Source organism: Zalophus californianus, chromosome 4, assembly GCF_009762305.2.
Source record: "Zalophus californianus isolate mZalCal1 chromosome 4, mZalCal1.pri.v2, whole genome shotgun sequence".
NCBI classification, from domain to species: domain Eukaryota; kingdom Metazoa; phylum Chordata; class Mammalia; order Carnivora; family Otariidae; genus Zalophus; species Zalophus californianus.
Window position 1 is genome coordinate 21,767,578 of NC_045598.1, and position 17,254 is coordinate 21,784,831.

General features: G+C 37.9%; 1 protein-coding gene across 18 annotated transcripts in view; it reads left to right on the plus strand.

The window, feature by feature from the left end:
* The window catches only part of EPB41 (erythrocyte membrane protein band 4.1), a 195,725-nt gene that overhangs the window by 127,765 nt on the left and 50,706 nt on the right, over nt 1–17,254 (plus strand). For all 18 annotated transcript variants that reach the window (XR_004820034.1, XM_027571680.2, XM_027571708.2 and 15 more), the window contains 4 exons: nt 450–602; nt 2,696–2,793; nt 5,353–5,525; nt 16,689–16,858. Coding sequence is in view for 17 of the 18 variants with exons in the window: in XM_027571680.2 (XP_027427481.1) it covers nt 450–602; nt 2,696–2,793; nt 5,353–5,525; nt 16,689–16,858 (594 nt within the window). In the remaining variant the exon portion in view is untranslated. The remainder of the gene's footprint in view (nt 1–449; nt 603–2,695; nt 2,794–5,352; nt 5,526–16,688; nt 16,859–17,254) is intronic.

Consider the following 17,254-nt stretch of genomic DNA (forward strand, 5'->3'; position numbering starts at 1 on the left):
ATATACAGACAGGCATGGTAAAAGCAGATGAGTGTCTCTTTTTGGCTTATTAAGGAACACCTTTTTGGAGAAAACAGAGGTTCAGTTTTATGGGAGAAGTGTTGTAAAGTTAGATGAAGTGCAAGCCCAATGACATTTCACGGTGGCTTTGAGGGGTGGCTGTGGTGGCTGCATTGCTCCTTCTAGGAGTTAGTTCCTTCAGTGGGTAAGATGTGTACATCCATGTTTCTTGGACAAGAAAAGAACAGGTGTTCACTCACAGTGGTATGGTAACATTTTTACATGGACTCAGTAGTCCCATGACTTATGATTGTAAGGTCAGGCTTTACTTTTTAATGTATGCTTTGTAAGTGTTTTTGGTTATTGATAGGTTCAGATTATCAAATAATAGTCAACCATGTGTTGGGCACTTTGCTGAAGACTGAACTGCCAACACTTTTCTTTTTCAGGACTTGGAAGGAGTGGATATCATCCTAGGTGTCTGTTCTAGTGGCCTTCTGGTTTATAAAGATAAGCTGAGAATTAACCGCTTTCCTTGGCCCAAAGTGCTGAAGATTTCTTACAAACGTAGCAGCTTTTTCATCAAGATCCGTCCTGGAGAGGTACAGCATTCATGCTTCTTTCCTCCTGAATCAAGCATGGACTATGTTGAAAACATCATTTCATTCTCTTATTATGTCATCTAAGACGTCTCTCTGTAGCTAACTGTTCAGGAACTGGTAATTCTGTTTTCTAAATTAATCTGCCCCATAATGCTTCTTGTCTTCCTTACTACTGATCTTCTGGACATTTCTCTGTATCTAAGTAAATACATCACGGCCAAAAGTGAATCTTGGATTGATAAACTTGTTCCTTGTTTACTTCAGGTAAAATCCTTGGTGGGAAAATATTTATTAATATTTATAAATTAAGTAGCAGGAGATTTTTAAATTGTGGGGTTAAGATACTCATGTTTTGCACCACCAACACCTTACCTCATATAATTAAGATTTATTTGTATGTGTAGCTCCTAGTGGTTACTAAGAATGTATTCTAGGTCAAGTTCTAGATTTTTAATAGAGTTTGTTGTTCAACTCATCCAGACAACCCAGTTATTAGTTGGTGTTCAAGATTTAGGATATACTAATGCTGACCAAACTTAACTTTTACATTTAGGAGCCATCAAGGCACAGCAGAAAATTATTTAAGTAGGCATTAAAACAAGTTCTAGCTCCTACTCTGCCACTGCCACTACTAAGCAAAATACCCAGGACAAATCTAGGACTCAGCTTCCTTATCATTGGAGTGGGATAATACCTTCTCTGTCACAGTTGATTTGAAGATCAAATGAGATGACAGCTGTAAAAGCTCTACACGAGAAAGTAATGCACTAATGTATATGGCTTTGTGTGTGTGTGTATCACCATCTGCTGGTGGAAAATGGCTCGTTATTTTAGCTTGGAAATACTGGATGTGCGGCCTTAAAAATCTTGGATAAGCTCAATGAAGCATTTATTTAATACCATCATTACTTACCTGTGCCTAGCGAAGAGGAGTCAATGTCTTCCCTCAGAAGTTTCAAATCTAAGAGGCATTTAGTCACCAAATATTTATTGATTGAGGGCTTTCTTTGTGCCAGGCACTATTCTTGGGTCTAGGAATATAATAGTGAATAAAAGAGTTCATCCCTAACCAATCTTACATTTTAATGTGGGAAGGCAGAAAATTTATACACACACACACACACAAATAAATAGGGTAAAGGAAGTCCTTGGGTTTTTTGAATGTCAACTATATGATACATACTAAAACATAGAATTCTTATTGAAGAAAGCAGTTAGGAACAACAAAAGGATTTTGAGATGTGGAGTGTTATGTCTACAGAGGGTGATATAGCAGTAGCATGGTATAGTAGAAACCATGAAAATCTGGTTCTGCCACTTGATAGCTATGAGACTGAGCAAATAACTTCTCTGATCTTAGTTTCTTCATGTGTAAAAATATAGATGATACTATCTAATCATAGTATTATTGGCAATAGTAGGCACTAAATATAAATGTCAGTTTCTTTTCTATCTTATAAAGTATGCTTAAGGTAGAAACAAAGAGGCAAAAGACTAGCAGGACAGTGTTTCTCGTATCCTTGGCAGGTTATGATTTGCTTCAGTCAAAGAGGTCTCCAGATAAATAATGGTCAGTCAAAGGAAAAAAAGAGAAAACATTTAATAATTTGGGAATCTAGTTTGAGCCAAAATCTTTAGCTCCTATTACTAAAAACAATTGCATAATAATATTGATTGATTGGAGGAATCATGTTTTCCCATTCCCTGATCATATTGTAGTCAGGTATCCCAAATGTAGACAGTGACCAAGGAAGAGTAATGTCCAGACAGTCAAAAGGTCACTTAATTATGTCTCAGAAAAATGTACAGTGTGTAGGGGGGAATGGGTTCTGAACAAAATAAAATGCATAAATAATATAAGACGCATTCCCTGGCTTCTCTGCTGTGGAAAAAGCCACCTTCAGTGAGTAGATCTCTTCTGGTAAGTAGGAAAAAATTTCAAATGAAAATTTTCAATTTCAACTGAAAAATTTCAATTTCTTAGACTAGTCGTAACAGTCTTTATAATGTCCTCTTCTGTAACACTGTATTTCTCTGGTACTGGATCACTTTAGTCAAATAATCATGTTTCATGTTTATTCGCATTTTTATAGCAAGAACAATATGAGAGTACCATTGGATTCAAACTTCCCAGTTACCGAGCAGCTAAGAAATTATGGAAAGTCTGTGTAGAGCATCACACGTTTTTCAGGTATTGTTCTCACTTAAGTATTTTTCAAGGATAAATTATTTATGCATGTTTCTATTTTAAGCCTGCTATTGAAGTTCCCTTCTTTGTATGGCTGGCATTCTTTTATTTAGCTCAGGTGAGATCATCTTAAGCAAGACAAAATAAATCTAGTTCTCCTCCCTTGGGTTGAAAAATATTCCTTAACATTCCCAGAGCATCTTTCTGTGTGTGGTAGAAGGAGAATAGAAGGGAGGAAAAGGAATCTGTGTTTACTAGGGGCTCTGTGATCATCCTAACTGGAGCTAAAATCAGTCTGTGAGGGGGAAATACCCTGACTTACCTCCACATGGAATTTCTTAAAGCATTGCTTCCCTACTTTCTGTGGGGCTGTTAGATTAAGAAGGTGAACGGTAGGAAGGTGATGGCTCTAATCAACCCCCGAAAAGAGGCACAGAGAGCCATCTTTGAAGCCCAATTGTATCAGATAATCAGAAAATAGGAGGAAGTTTCATCTGCTCTGCTTTTCAAGAGGCCACATCATTAACCCCTTGTATTCATTTACCAAACATTTTTTTAGTGTAGTAGGCATTGAGAATATACCACAGGATAGTTCTAGTCCCTGTCCTGAGGGAATAATCAATCTAGCAGAGAAGACAGACTTTAGACAAGTAATCACCGGCACTGAAAGGAGAACCAGCTAGTTGCTGTCAGCTTGCTTTTTAAAGAAAATTTTCTTTATTATTGTAAATTGCATACGTGGTCATAATAAAGAAAGTAGTATAATGAACTACCCTGTACCTACACCCACCTTCAATATTATCACCCCAAGGCCAATCTTGTTTCGTCTATACCCTTACCCATTCCTTCCCACTCCTTCCCAGAGTATTTTGAAGCAAATCCCAGATCTCATGCCATGTCATTTGTAAATAAACTTGGCTCTTTATGAATGGCTCTCAAGAGAGATGACCATAATATCTTTTTTTTATAATATCTTTTATTTCTATTTGTGTTTTCATATCACACTTAGCACGATAGCACAGTAGACAGGAAGAAAACTCAGGGAAAAGAACACTTTAATTCTCATTTCAGGGCACCTGGGTGCCTCAGTCGGTTGAGTGACTGCATTTGGCTCAGGTCATGATCCCAGGGTCCTGGGATTCAGTCCCATATCGGGCTCCCTGCTCCGCGGGGAGCCTGCTTCTCCTTCTCCCTCTGCTTGCCGCTCCCCCTGCTTGTGCTCTCTCTCTCTCTGACAAATAAATAAATCTTTAAAAAAAATTATCATTTGAGAATAAACATGAAGGTATACTTCATAACCAGTTAAGGAATCTTAATTTTTGGCATTGATATATTTCTTTATGTTTTTATCATCCTCATTTTAAAAATCAAACCAAGAAAATAGAGTTTTTAAAAAGGGTAAGGGTGGGGTGCCTGGGTGGCTCAGTCAGTTGAGCATCCAACTCTTGGTTTGGGCTCAGGTCATGATCTCATGGGTTGTGGGATCGAGTCCTATGGCAGGCTCCACACTCAGCAGGGGTCTTCTTGAGATTCTCTTCCTCTGCCCCTCCTTCCGCTTATGTGTGCTTGCACACTCTCTCTCTCCAATAAATAAATCAATAAACCTTTAAAAAAACTAAAAGGGTACAGGTGAGAAAGAGTTTTTTGAATGTTTAATATGTATGGTATAGATTTCAACTACATCCTAAAGTATTTACTTGTAGGACAGCATGTTTGAATCTGTTTTATCAAAATAAGAGAATATATTAATATGTGATGCTTCATCACACAAAAGAAAGTAAATATTTACTGAATTAAAATAAACTATCCCAAAGGGAAAAAGTACTCTCTTTTTGGTAGTGTTTGATGTAGCAATTGATGTATTTATTCAGCAAACATTTACTGAGTGGCAAATTCATGCTAGGCACTATGCCAGGAGTGAAAATACAAAGGTAGATAAATCATAGTCTTTATCCTTTACCCATAGAGAGCCCACAGCCTTGTAGTGGAGACCAGCACATAGATGGTCTCAGGTCAGTGCAGTAAATGCCGTGGCAAAAGAGATTACAGGGTATAGCACAGAGAGAAGATGGGGTTCCTAACTGCGATAAATATACCAAATAACCTATTAAATAGGTTAACAGGCACTAATTGAATTTGGAGTGCATTTGACAAAATCATTTTAATAGAGTGGGAAAAGTGCTCTGGGCTTAGACCCTGTTATTGCCCAATCTCGGCTATGTGATCTTAAAGCAGTACCTTCTTTTTGGAAGTTCAGTTTCTTGTATCTGTAAAATGATGAAAATATTACATGGATGTAATGAAAATATTACAGTGCTATAAAAGCATTTTGAAAACCATAAGGCCCTATCTATAGGGATATATTATAATATTATTAATATAGACCACAATTAAATTATACATGTTGCTTTGAGAAATGATGTAGAATTAAAATAATGATTGTTTGATTGGAACTCTGTCTTAGTAACTATAAGGAAATGAGATTAATTCATGATTTTTGTCTTTACTCTCCCAGTCTCATTAGAGTGAGATAATACATATAATTTTGTTTTTCCACCCTAGACTGACATCTACAGACACCCTTCCTAAAAGCAAATTTCTTGCACTGGGATCCAAATTTAGATACAGTGGCCGGACTCAGGCGCAGACCAGGCAAGCTAGTGCCCTGATTGACAGGCCTGCCCCGCACTTCGAGCGTACAGCAAGCAAACGGGCATCCCGGAGCCTTGATGGAGGTTTGTATTGAATATTAATGATTTCTTGTGATCCTAACTCATTAGGGAAAGATAAAAGAAGTTCACTTGTCTATAAGGGAGCCAAATTAAAGAAAATCAGTGGTAAATGAAATGGATCTTACTAATTGTTTCAGTGGAATCATCTTAAGAAAAGTAGAACTGAGGTTCTGAGATCAAGGTTCTGCTGCTAGGTAGTAGTAGATGAACACCACTAGAATCAATTCAAATGCAGAATCTCTACCACAGCATGAAAACCTAATGTCATATACCGAACTAAAACCTACTCTTTAATGTTTTTAAAGAGTAGTTTTTTCAAGTAGGAAAGAGGAAAAGGGTCTGGCTCACTAGAGCATTCATTTAAAAAGTTTAGGTTATTTGCCCTGTGGCAATTAGAGACAGAAAAAGCAGTGGTGTTATTGGAGTCTCTAAATTTTGTTTAAATAAAATAGGGAGGAAATAGATAATTTTCATGATTGTGTATACCAACAGAAGATCTTTCTGAATTTTTCCTAGTCTCAAGGATTTGAGAGTATTCCTGAAATGAAGTAATAAAGCCATACTCAGTTCTTTATGCCACTTAAACAACAAAGGTGGCTAATAAATAAAATTTCAGAAGGCAGTAACCAAAATATAGAGTATTGTTGATTATATTTATTAGGGAGTCATCAGGGCCCAGCTCTATGCTATCTACTGTAAAAGGAAACTGCATGTTACAGAAGTTAAAGGTTTGGTTTCTACCCTCAGATAGACCTGGGTCCAGCTCAACTCCTGCGTTTATGATCTGTCTTCTTGGGCAAGTTACTTAATCTCTGTGCCTTGGTTTTCTCATTTATAAAATGGGCATGGTGATAATATATTAATACCTCAAAGAGTTTTCGTGAGGAATAAATCAGATGATGTATATATGGTGCTTAGCATAATGGCTTAATAAGTGATCCCAAAATAGTAGTTATTATTAAGATATTGTTAATTATTCTGGCCACAGCATTATTATTTTGTTTTGTATCATCCAGAATTATGCTATCATATTTTGGTTTGTTGCATTATGGGAGCATGTATCAGAGCTACCTCGCTCAGTTTAAGAGGAATCCAGAATGAGTCAGCCACACTTGGAAAAGAGATTACCCAAGGAGTAGAACTTTTGTGCTTCCATTTTGCAAGTCATGCTTCTGTCTTTCTGATGTTTCTCTCCTGTCCTGAGTTTGAAGGGGATGCTTTAATAGTAAGAGTACAAGGCAGATTACAGGCTTTGTCTTATTCAATCATCATGAAGACACTAGGAATTTGGCTCAAAGATTAAGTAAGTTTTGTTAAGATATGATAGCTGATAAGTGGATTGGAGTACAGGTTGGTTTAACTCCAAAACCCATGTTCTTTCCGATACTTACTCACTTATTCTTTTGTTCAACAACTTACTTTACCTTCCTACGTGTCAAATTTTGTTCTAGTCACTGGAGAGACAGCTGTGAACATACAAACATGGTTTCTGCCCTTGCAGGGCTTACATTCTTTGGGTAAACAGATACAAAACAAAACAGTTTCAGATAGTAATAAGTACTATGAAGAAAATAAAACAGTGATGGGTAAAGAGTGTCTGGGGATGGGGGAGACCAGGGAACGGTTTGAGATTGAGTGGTCTATATCTAAATTTAGAAGGTCCCTCTGAGGAGCTTTGTTTGAACTGAGACCTGAATTATGAGAAGGAGTTAGCCATCCCAACATCCGCGGAAGAACATTCTCAAAGGGGGAGTAGCAGGTACAATGACCTGGAGGTAGGAATGAGCTTGGCATGGGTCTAGATCAGTGCCATCCCAGAAAACCTTGTGTTCTGAGGGAAATCTGTTTGGTGATGTCCAATTTGGTAGCCTGTGGCCACATGTGGTCAATTATGAACATGAAATGTGGCTATATAACTAAGGAACTGAATTTTAATTCAGTTTAAATTTAAATAGCCATGTGTGGCTGGTAGCTCCCATGTTGGGTAGTGCAGATCTAGATCCTAGTGAATAGGGGAAAGGAGTAAAATAAATAAATAAATAGAATAAATGAGGTCAGAGAAGTGGGAGGGGCCAGATTGTGTAAGGCCTTGCAGGCCATCTAAAGAATTTAGATTTTTATTTTGGTTGCAGTGGAAAGTGGTTAGAGGGAGTGATATGATCTGATTTCCATTTTTAAAAGACCACTCTGACTGCTGGGTGAATGTACCACTGAATGGGGAGTAAAGCAGAAGCATGGTGAAGTCTGTTGCAGGATCTTGGTGCGAGGTGATGACAGCTGGGACTTGAGTATTGGCAATGAAGACAGGGGAAACTAGTCAGAAATACCTTTTGGGGACGCCTAGGTGCGTTAAGTGTCTGCCTTTAGCTCAGGTCATGATCCCAGGGTCCTGGGATCGAGTCCCGCATTGAGCTCCTTGCTCAGCAGGGAGCCTGCTTCTCCCTCTCCCTCTGCCTGCTCTGCCTGCCACCGCCCCCCCCCCCCCCCCGCCGATTGTGTGCGTGTGCTCTCTCTGCCAAATAAATAAATAAATAAAATCTTAAAAAAAAAAGACATTTTGGAGGTAGGCCTGACAGAATTACTGATAAATTAAGTGTTGGAGATGGTATGGAAAAGAAAATCGGGGTTTATTCCTAGGCTTGATCATTTAGTCTGATGGGAAAGTCTGAGAGAGAGGCACAGTTGGGGGTATGGAAAATCAAGACTTCTGTTTTGGACAAGGTAAATTTTAGATATGATCACTCAATCCTCGTGTCTGCCATATTTATATAATATGATCAGGCATCTCCTTCCTTGTCCAGTAAAGCATCCTACTTTCAGTTTACCTTGAGTTTCGGGAGCTATTATTTTTATTGTTTTTATCCACAATTTTCAGTGAGAAACTGAGGTTGGAAAGTTTAAGTGACTTGTTCAATATCTCTCACAGATAGTAAGTTGCAAAGCTAGACCTATGTTTGTCTGATACCATATCCCATGGCTTTTTCCACTAAATAGAAATTCTTCATTATTTAGATACAATGCCTGATGTGTCCTTTCTAATAGCAAAGATAACCAAAGATTCAAGTGTTAATGAGCTTTGGTATCTTAAACAAATTGGAAAGCTTTATTTACAGAGACTTATATTACTTTTAGAAATTATATCCCGACTGTCTTTTTCTAGTTGTAGAAATGTCACAATTCAAGACATTAAAAAATCTTGTTGTCTCTATTGACCAACATTAGCTAGTTCTTATTAAATTATACTCTATGCCCCTGGGTGGGGGGGAAGTCTTCAAAAATTTGTCTTCAGGGTGCCTGGGTGGCTCAGTCGTTAAGCGTCTGCCTTCGGCTCAGGTCATGATCCCAGGGTCCTGGGATTGAGTCCCACATCGGGCTCCCTGCTCGGCGGGAAGCCTGCTTCTGCCTCTCCCACTCTCCCTGCTTGTGTTCCCTCTCTCGCTGTCTCTCTCTCTCTGTTAAAAAATAAATAAATAAAATCTTAATAAGCTAACATCTTTAAAAAAAAATTTGTCTTCAAAATGCTGTGGTAATTGTTGAGATTCTAAAACAAAAGCATGTAAGACATTCTAAGGAAAGATAGCTTTGGTGGCTTTACCATTAGTATCACAGAGTTTGGGGACTTCAAAATAAATTTTGGAAATCATTTATTCCAGCCACCTAATTTTATAGAAGTGAAACCTAAAGCCTAAAAAAAGTTTGTCCAGGGTTAACATAGTCTGTCAGTACAAACTTAGGTTAGAATCCTGTATGTTGGGGCACCTGGGTGGCTCAGTCAGTTAACCATCTGCCTTGGGCTCAGGTCATGATCCTGGGGTCCTGGGATAGAGCCCCGCTTTGGGCTCCCTGCTCAGTGGGAAGTCTGCTTCTCCCTCTCCCTTTGCCGCGCCCCCCCCCGCTCGTATGTGCATGCTCTTCCCCCCCCCGTCAAAATAAATAAAATAAAATCTTAAAAAAATAAAAAAGAATCCTGTACGTTTTCTGGTACCTAGATCAGTCCCCTTTTACCTTCATATATTCCAGGTTGCCCTCTTCCTATCTTTACATTCTGAGGATTTTTTTTAAAAGATGCATGATCTTTACTGGTCTTCATAATTACCATAATTCTTGTTACACTGTAAGTGCTTAATAAATAAATGTTGAAAATAAGATTATATTTTTCCTGTCAGCTGAATGTGAGCAGGATCTTATGTTCCACTTGCCATTGGATGTTTTAAGTGCATTAGAATATCCTATTTCAGCTGTTGTCCCTCTCTTTAATTTCTTCTACGTGGGAGAAAAGTACTTCTTTTTTGTTGCTTAATTTTTCAAACCTTCATTCAAATCCTGATGACTAATGAAGTTGAGTACCTTTTCATAGTTTGTAGGTCATTTGTGTATCATCGTTTCTGAAGTGCCTGTTCCAAACTTTTGCTCATATTTTTATTGTGTTGTCTGTCTTACTAGTTTGTAGGAGTTCTTTTTAAAATTTTTTTTTTAATTCAGTTAATTAACATATAATGTATTATTGGTTTCAGAGGTACAGGTCTGTGATCCATCAGTCTTATATAATATGCAGTGCTGTAGGAGTTCTTTATACTTGTCTCACTCCCAATCTCAGGGACAAACCGTCAGTATTTCATAACTAAGTGTGATGTTTATTCTAGGTTTTGTTAGCTACCTTTTATCAGTTAAGGAAGTTTTCTCTTATTCCTAGTTTCCTAAGTTTTTATCATAAATGAATGGTGACTTATCAAGTGCTTTTTAATTCATTGATATATAGTTGACTTTTGAACAACATGGTTTTCTACTGTATGGGTACATTTATAGGCAGATGATTTTTGGTAAATACAACATAATACTATCAGTGTATTTTCTCTTCCTTATGATTATCTTAATATTTTCTTTTCTCTAGTTTATTGTAAGAATATAGTATATAGGGGCGCCTGGGTGGCTCAGTCGTTAAGCATCTGCCTTCGGCTCAGGTCATGATCCCAGGGTCCTGGGATCGAGCCCCGCATCAGGCTCACTGCTCTGCGGGAAGCCTGCTTCTCCCTCTCCCACTCCCCCTGCTTGTGTTCCCTCTCTCGCTGTGTCTCTCTCTGTCAAATAAATTAAATCTTAAAAAAAAAAAAAGAGTATAGTATATAATATACCTAACATACAAAATATGTGTTAATTGATGGTTTGTGTTTTTAGGAAGGCTTCCAGCCAACAATAGGCTATAAGGAGTTAAGTTTTTGGGGAGTCAGAAGTTATATACAGATTTTCAACTGTGCGAGGGAGTTGGCACCCCTAAGCCCAGTGCTGTTCAAGGGTCAGCTATAATAATATGATTTTTCTCCCTTTTTATATTATGCGGTGGATTACATTGATTGACCTTCGTTCCTTAAACCAACTTTGCATCCTCGGAGTAAACACAATTTGATTATAATGCTTTTCTTATGTATTATTTTAGAGTTTTTGGCAACTATTTTCTTTCTTTTTTTTTAAGATTTTATTTTTTTTTTAATTTTTTGACAGAGAGAAACACAGCGAGAGAGGGAACACAAGCAGGGGGAGTGGGAGAGGGAGAAGCAGGCTTCCCGCGGAGCAGGGAGCCCGATATGGGGCTCAATCCCAGGACCCTGGGATCATGACCTGAGCCGAAGGCAGATGCTTAACGACTGAGCCACCCAGGCGCCCCCAAATATTTTCATAAGACAGATAGGCCTGTTATTTTCCTTTCTTGTAATGTTGTCAGGTTTTAATTATCAAGTGTATGCTGGCCTCATAAAATAAATTGAGGAGGATTCCCTCTTTTTCTGTTTTCTGGAAGAGTTTGTGTTAAGATTGGTGTTACTTCTTCCTCAGTGTGTGGAAGAATTCACCGATAAAGTCGTCTGGTCCTAGGGATCTCGTTGTGGGGGAGTTCCTTACTTTCAGATTCAATGTCTTTATTAGATAAAGGACTATTAAGATGTTCTAGTTTTTGTTTCAGTTTTGGTAATTGTGCTTTTCCAGGAAATGTCTATTCCATCTAAAATTTTTAAAAAGATTTATTTATCTATTTTATTTTATTTTTTTTTAAAGATTTTTATTTATTTATTTGAGAGAGAGAGAATGAGAGAGAGCACGAGAGGAAAGAGGGTCAGAGGGAGCAGCAGACTCCCTGCCGAGCAGGGAGCCCGATGTGGGACTCAATCCCGGGACTCCAGGATCATGACCTGAGCCGAAGGCAGTCGCTTAACCAACTGAGCCACCCAGCTCCAGGATCATGACCTGAGCCGAAGGCAGTCGCTTAACCAACTGAGCCACCCAGGCGCCCTTTATCTATTTTAGAGAGAGAGAGCAGGGGGAGGGGCAGAGGGAGAAGGAGAGAACCCTAAGTAGACTCCATGCCAAGTGCAGAGCTGACACTGGGCTTGATCTCACAACCCAAGCCGAAACCAAGAGTCAGACGCTTAACGAGCTGCACCACCAATGTGCCCCTCCATCTAAATTTTTAAATTTATTCACGTAACATTGGGTATCTTTTTAATATCTCTAGGAACTATAGCAATGCCCCCTTTTGTGTTCCTGATATTGGTAAGCTGTGCTTCTTTTTTTCTTGAATAGTCTTGCTACAGATCTGTTAATTTTATTAATATCTTCAAAGAACCAACTTTTGAGGGTTTTTTTGTTTTGTTTTCTCATATTGTATATATTTTAATTCATGCCAGCTAATATCTTCATTATTTTCTTTCTACTTTTACTGAACTACTGTTTTTCATTTCTTGAAATGGATACCCACTGCTGTTCATTATTTCTTATACAACTTAATCTTAGAATTTAAGTGACTTGCCTAAGGTCACATAGCAACAAAACTAGAAGTAGAGTCTAGGACTGTTCTTTCAGACCCATGTTTTTTACTCTTCACCATGATGACTTTTTTTTTTCCTAGAAGAGGAAGAATAAAAAATATTAATATTCATTGAGCACTTCGTATGTTCAGGCACTGTTCTAAGTATTTTACATGTGGTACTATCTTTTAAGTCTCTGAATTACAAATAAACTGAATAGGACAATATTTTTTAGTGTTGTTTCCAAATATCTTCTTTCTCTGTGTGCTGTCTTCTCAGTACAAGAATTAGAAACAGGTCTATGGAAACTGTTTTCCCTCCTTTTCCTAGATCCTTCTCTATTCATCTTAAGAAAGAGACTTTTCCCTGTTAGGCCCTCCTCTTTATATATATATATTTATATAAATATATAAAATATAAGCCTCTAAGCTAGAGATGGTGTATTAGGGAAACTTTTACAAGAATTGTTTTATAAAGGCCCTCACTTTAGTGATACAAATGAACACTCCCTTTTGTGTTCTATCTGCTGCTCAGAGCATCTGCTTCACCAGCTGAGACGCTAAAACTGGTTCTTCAGATCCCAGTTTATACGTTGGAGTGGTTAAGTCACAAGGATAGCTAATAATGATGACAAAGATTTTTCAGCTTACATTTTTGTTGCACTTTTTGCTTTTCAAACCATTTCTGTATATTCCTATTTAGTACCAACAACCTAATGAACAAGAAGCATTTAGGAATTCTTGGTTTAATCATGAGGAAACTGGGGCACAAAAAAATTATATAACTTGTTAGGGTCACACAACTAGACAGTTTATCCGCTTGGTGAATAGTGGTTGCAGTGATTCTTGCCAGGGGAATACACCCATATCATCTTTGGAGCTTTAAAACAAAACAAGTACCCAAGCTTCACTTTTAGATACCTCATCTGTCTGTGGTGGACCTGAGCATCAGCTGGGTTTTTTTTTGTTTTTGTTTTTGTTTTTCAAGAGCTGCAGTTGATTCGAGTGGGCCCTCTGATAATGGAACCACTGATCCACTACATACCTCTTGTGCCCATACCACACTAGCAGAGATTGTGCTAGTAAGTTACAGGGCTAGACCTAAAATTTAAGTCTTTTACTCAGTATGATGGTTTTGAGTTTTACTCTTCACTGCTCTAATATATAACTGTCTTAAAGTTTCTTTTATTTTTAGACAAGAGCAATATAATACTGAATTAATGGGTCCATAAGATTATCACAGCACTCTTCTTTGTCTAGACATTCAGAATTGGGAAATAATTGAATTTTTAAAGTTTAAGCATTCTCTATGTGCACCTAAATCTTGTAATAGCTAACAAATAAATTCACAAAACTGAAGAGCCCAAACATCTTAAAAAGCAATTACTACCCCCAAAAAATATACAGAAAAGCATTGAATTATACAATGAAAATGGGAGAATAATATGGTATGTGAATTATATCTCAATAAAGATGTTTAAAAACAACACTAACACGATTTTCTGCTGTGATCCATACTTTGTAGTCTTCTTACTGAGAAAAGGAAAGAAATTTCCTTCTCTCTAGGGCTCCCAGGTGAAATCTTTCACTTGAATTGCCTATCAGTGTGTGCATAATTAATTTTTTTCCCAGCATACTATTGAAATTTAACCCATAACAAAAAAACACAAAGACTTAGAGGTATGACATTAAAAGTTATTAATATTTCAGGTTTATAAAATATTTTTATATCCATTGAGTATGCCTTCCCTAACTATTCTATAGAGTTAATACCTTCTATATTTTACAAATGGTGAAACTTTATGCCTCTCTTTCTAACTGCCAGTTTCCAGAGTTATACCTACTTTTCCACAGACAGTACAGATTGCCAGGGCTAGGAATACCGAAGACATAAATCATTTGGCTCTGCAGTATTAGTATTGGATTAAAACCAAATGCAAGTGGCAAAATAACACATGGTGAAAGCATGGGCTATGTTTCTATGATACCAGGCAGAGTTGAATTAATTCTTTGAGAGGAGGTGTGAATACACATGTATAATGATAGTTTAACACAACTGTGAGCAAAATATTTTGTCACATTCTCCTGTGTTGTTAGATTTGGTCTGCCATCTGCCATTCTTGCATTGAGTAGCTTAGAGCACCCATGAGTAGCAAGGACTTGCAACAGGCCACAGAATTTTCACTGGAAGGTAGATGATTCCTGTGTTTCTCCTGTTTTTCCTGTGTATCCTTTGAGGAATGATTTCTTTCACTGGAGATCATTACTGGGTAACAAGCATTTTTTTCTTGGAGTTGTATGTACGAAGTAGTTGTGAATTCTAATTTTTTATCTGTTCTGATTCATGGAATTCCTTTGTTTTAGCTAATATTTACTACTTATAAATCTAAATTTATCAAGATAAATTAAATTCAGAATTGCCTCAGTGGTTCGGTCAGTTAAGCGTCAGACTCTTAATTTCAGTTTAGGTCATGATCTCAGGGTTGTGAGATGGAGCGTGGCTTCGGGCTGGGCATGGCGCCTGCTTAAGCTTCTCTCTCTCTCCCTCTGCTCCTCCCCCCACTCGGGCACGTTCTCTCTAAAAAAAAAAAAGAAAGAAAGAAAGAATAAATAAAATCTTTTTAAAAAATTCAGTATATTCAGTTTAAGAAGGCAGGAAAGCATACAGTAAAAGTTGTAAGGATTTCCATGCAAAATAATTAAAATTTAAAAGTCTCAGTACATGAAAGGATAATGATCTGTCATCAGAAATATTAAATCACATGGAGGGGCACGTGGGTGACTCAGTTGGTTAAGCATCCAACTAGATCTCATCTCAGGTCTTGATCCTCAGGGTCGTGAGTTCAAGCCCTGAGTTGGGCTCCATGCTGGGCGTGGATCCTACTTAAAAATAAATAAACAAGGGCGCCTGGGTGGCTCAGTTGGTTAAGCAACTGCCTTCAGCTCAGGTCATGATCCTGGAGTCCTGGGATCGAGTCCCACATCGGGCTCCCTGCTCAGCAGGGAGTCTGCTTCTCCCTCTGACCCTCTTCCCTCTCGTGCTCTCTATCTCTCATTCTCTCTCTCTCTCAAATAAATAAATAAAATCTTTAAATAAATAAATAAATAAATAAATAAACAAACAAATCATGTGGAGACACACTGCATTCCCAGACACTGGCAGATAAGTGAGGTTACTATAAAGTATGTATATGCGAATTATTAACTCTGAAAAGATCAAGCTTTTGTCATAAGCCTATATTGCATGTTGTCTCTAGAACAGTCTATATACAGCCTTTTCCCTAAGTCAAGATTTCTTAATCTCAGCTACCTTGGCCAGTACCCCCTCCTGCTTCTCTCCCCTGTTGTGGCAATCAAAAATGTCTCCAGACATTCCCAAATATTGTCTGAGGGACAAAATCACTCCTGGTTGAGAACCACTGCCCTAGATATGTTAGAGAAGAGGGACTGTAATACAAATTATAAGGTTCTGAGAGAAGGTAGGAGAGAACTCAAAGAAGGTTTTTTTTTTTAAAGGACTAAAGGCCAAAGGTTTTGAATTCATATTATTTTAATCAAATGACTTATTAAAAGGGCAAGTATCTGGTTCAAAGATTTGCCTTTAAGCATCAAAAAGTGTGCATATCTTACAAGATCGGTTTATCAAGTTATTTTGTAATCATTCCAAGCAGGCTTCATGGAAGAAATCAGACTTGATTCTTTTTTCCTAGAACATATTTTTTAGGTTCCTAAAATCACCTGTATATAAATGGATCTGTGTGTCAATATGGCTTCATGAAAGAAGTCAGACTTAATTAACCTCTTTTTTTTCTCCATAGACTACATTGCAGGTTCTTAAAACTAACAGAGTACAAGGTTAAACAATCTTGCTAACTTTTTAATAAAAAGAGTTTTTAATTTCTTTTCTTATTTTGATCCCCTCCGCCCCCTTATGGAACATGATAGCATAGTTTAGCTTTTCTGTTTTAGCTTTTTTTTTTTAAAGATTTTATTTATTTATCTGAGAGAGAGAATGAGAGACAGAGAGAGAGAGAGAGAGAGAGAGTGTACATGAGAGGGGGGAAGGTCAGAGGGAGAAGCAGACCCCCTGCTGAGCAGGGAGCCCGATGCGGGACTTGATCCCGGGACTCCAGGATCATGACCTGAGCCGAAGGCATTCGCTCAACCAACTGAGCCACCCAGGCGCCCCTGTTTTAGCTTTTTTAATGCCATCAGTTACCTGGCAGAACACTAATGATTTATTCTTTACTTTCTGTATGATAGCCCGCTGGATACTATGTCCTGGATTCACAATTATTTTACCTGGTGACTCTGAAGTAGTATTGTGACTCTGGCCTTCACTTACCTTTCTTTTTCCCTTTCTCATGTAGCAGCAGCTGTTGATTCAGACCGAAGTCCCCGGCCCACCTCTGCACCAGCCATTGCTCAGAGTCAGGACACAGAGGTTTCTAAAGCACAGAAGGAAACAGTGAAGGTTGAAGAGCAAAAGGAAGAAGTGCCGCCTGAGCAAGCTGAGCCAGAGCCCACAGAGGCGTGGAAGGTATGCCGTAAGTCCAAATATCTGGCTAGTTCACTTTCCGATTTTTTAAAAAATTTTTTATTCAAATTCAGTTAACACTTTCTGATTTAGACATGTTAACTCCTTGGCCAGGAGGGTTTTCAAAGCATTGATTCTTGTAGAATTCTAACAAAGTTATTTCTTCTTTACTCTTTCTAAAAGAAAGTATTCCCCATGAACCTGTAAAGTATTTTCATAGAATTATATCATGAAGACTAAGCCATCTGAGTTTTCAGGTGACCTACCTACACTGTTATCTAACTTATATCTAAAAAAAAGAGTTTTTAACACTGTGATCATCTGCTTTTAAAAATAATTTTTATTCAACCAGAAGGAATCTCCACATTCCTTTTTAAGAGTAAGCTCTGCTAATAGAAT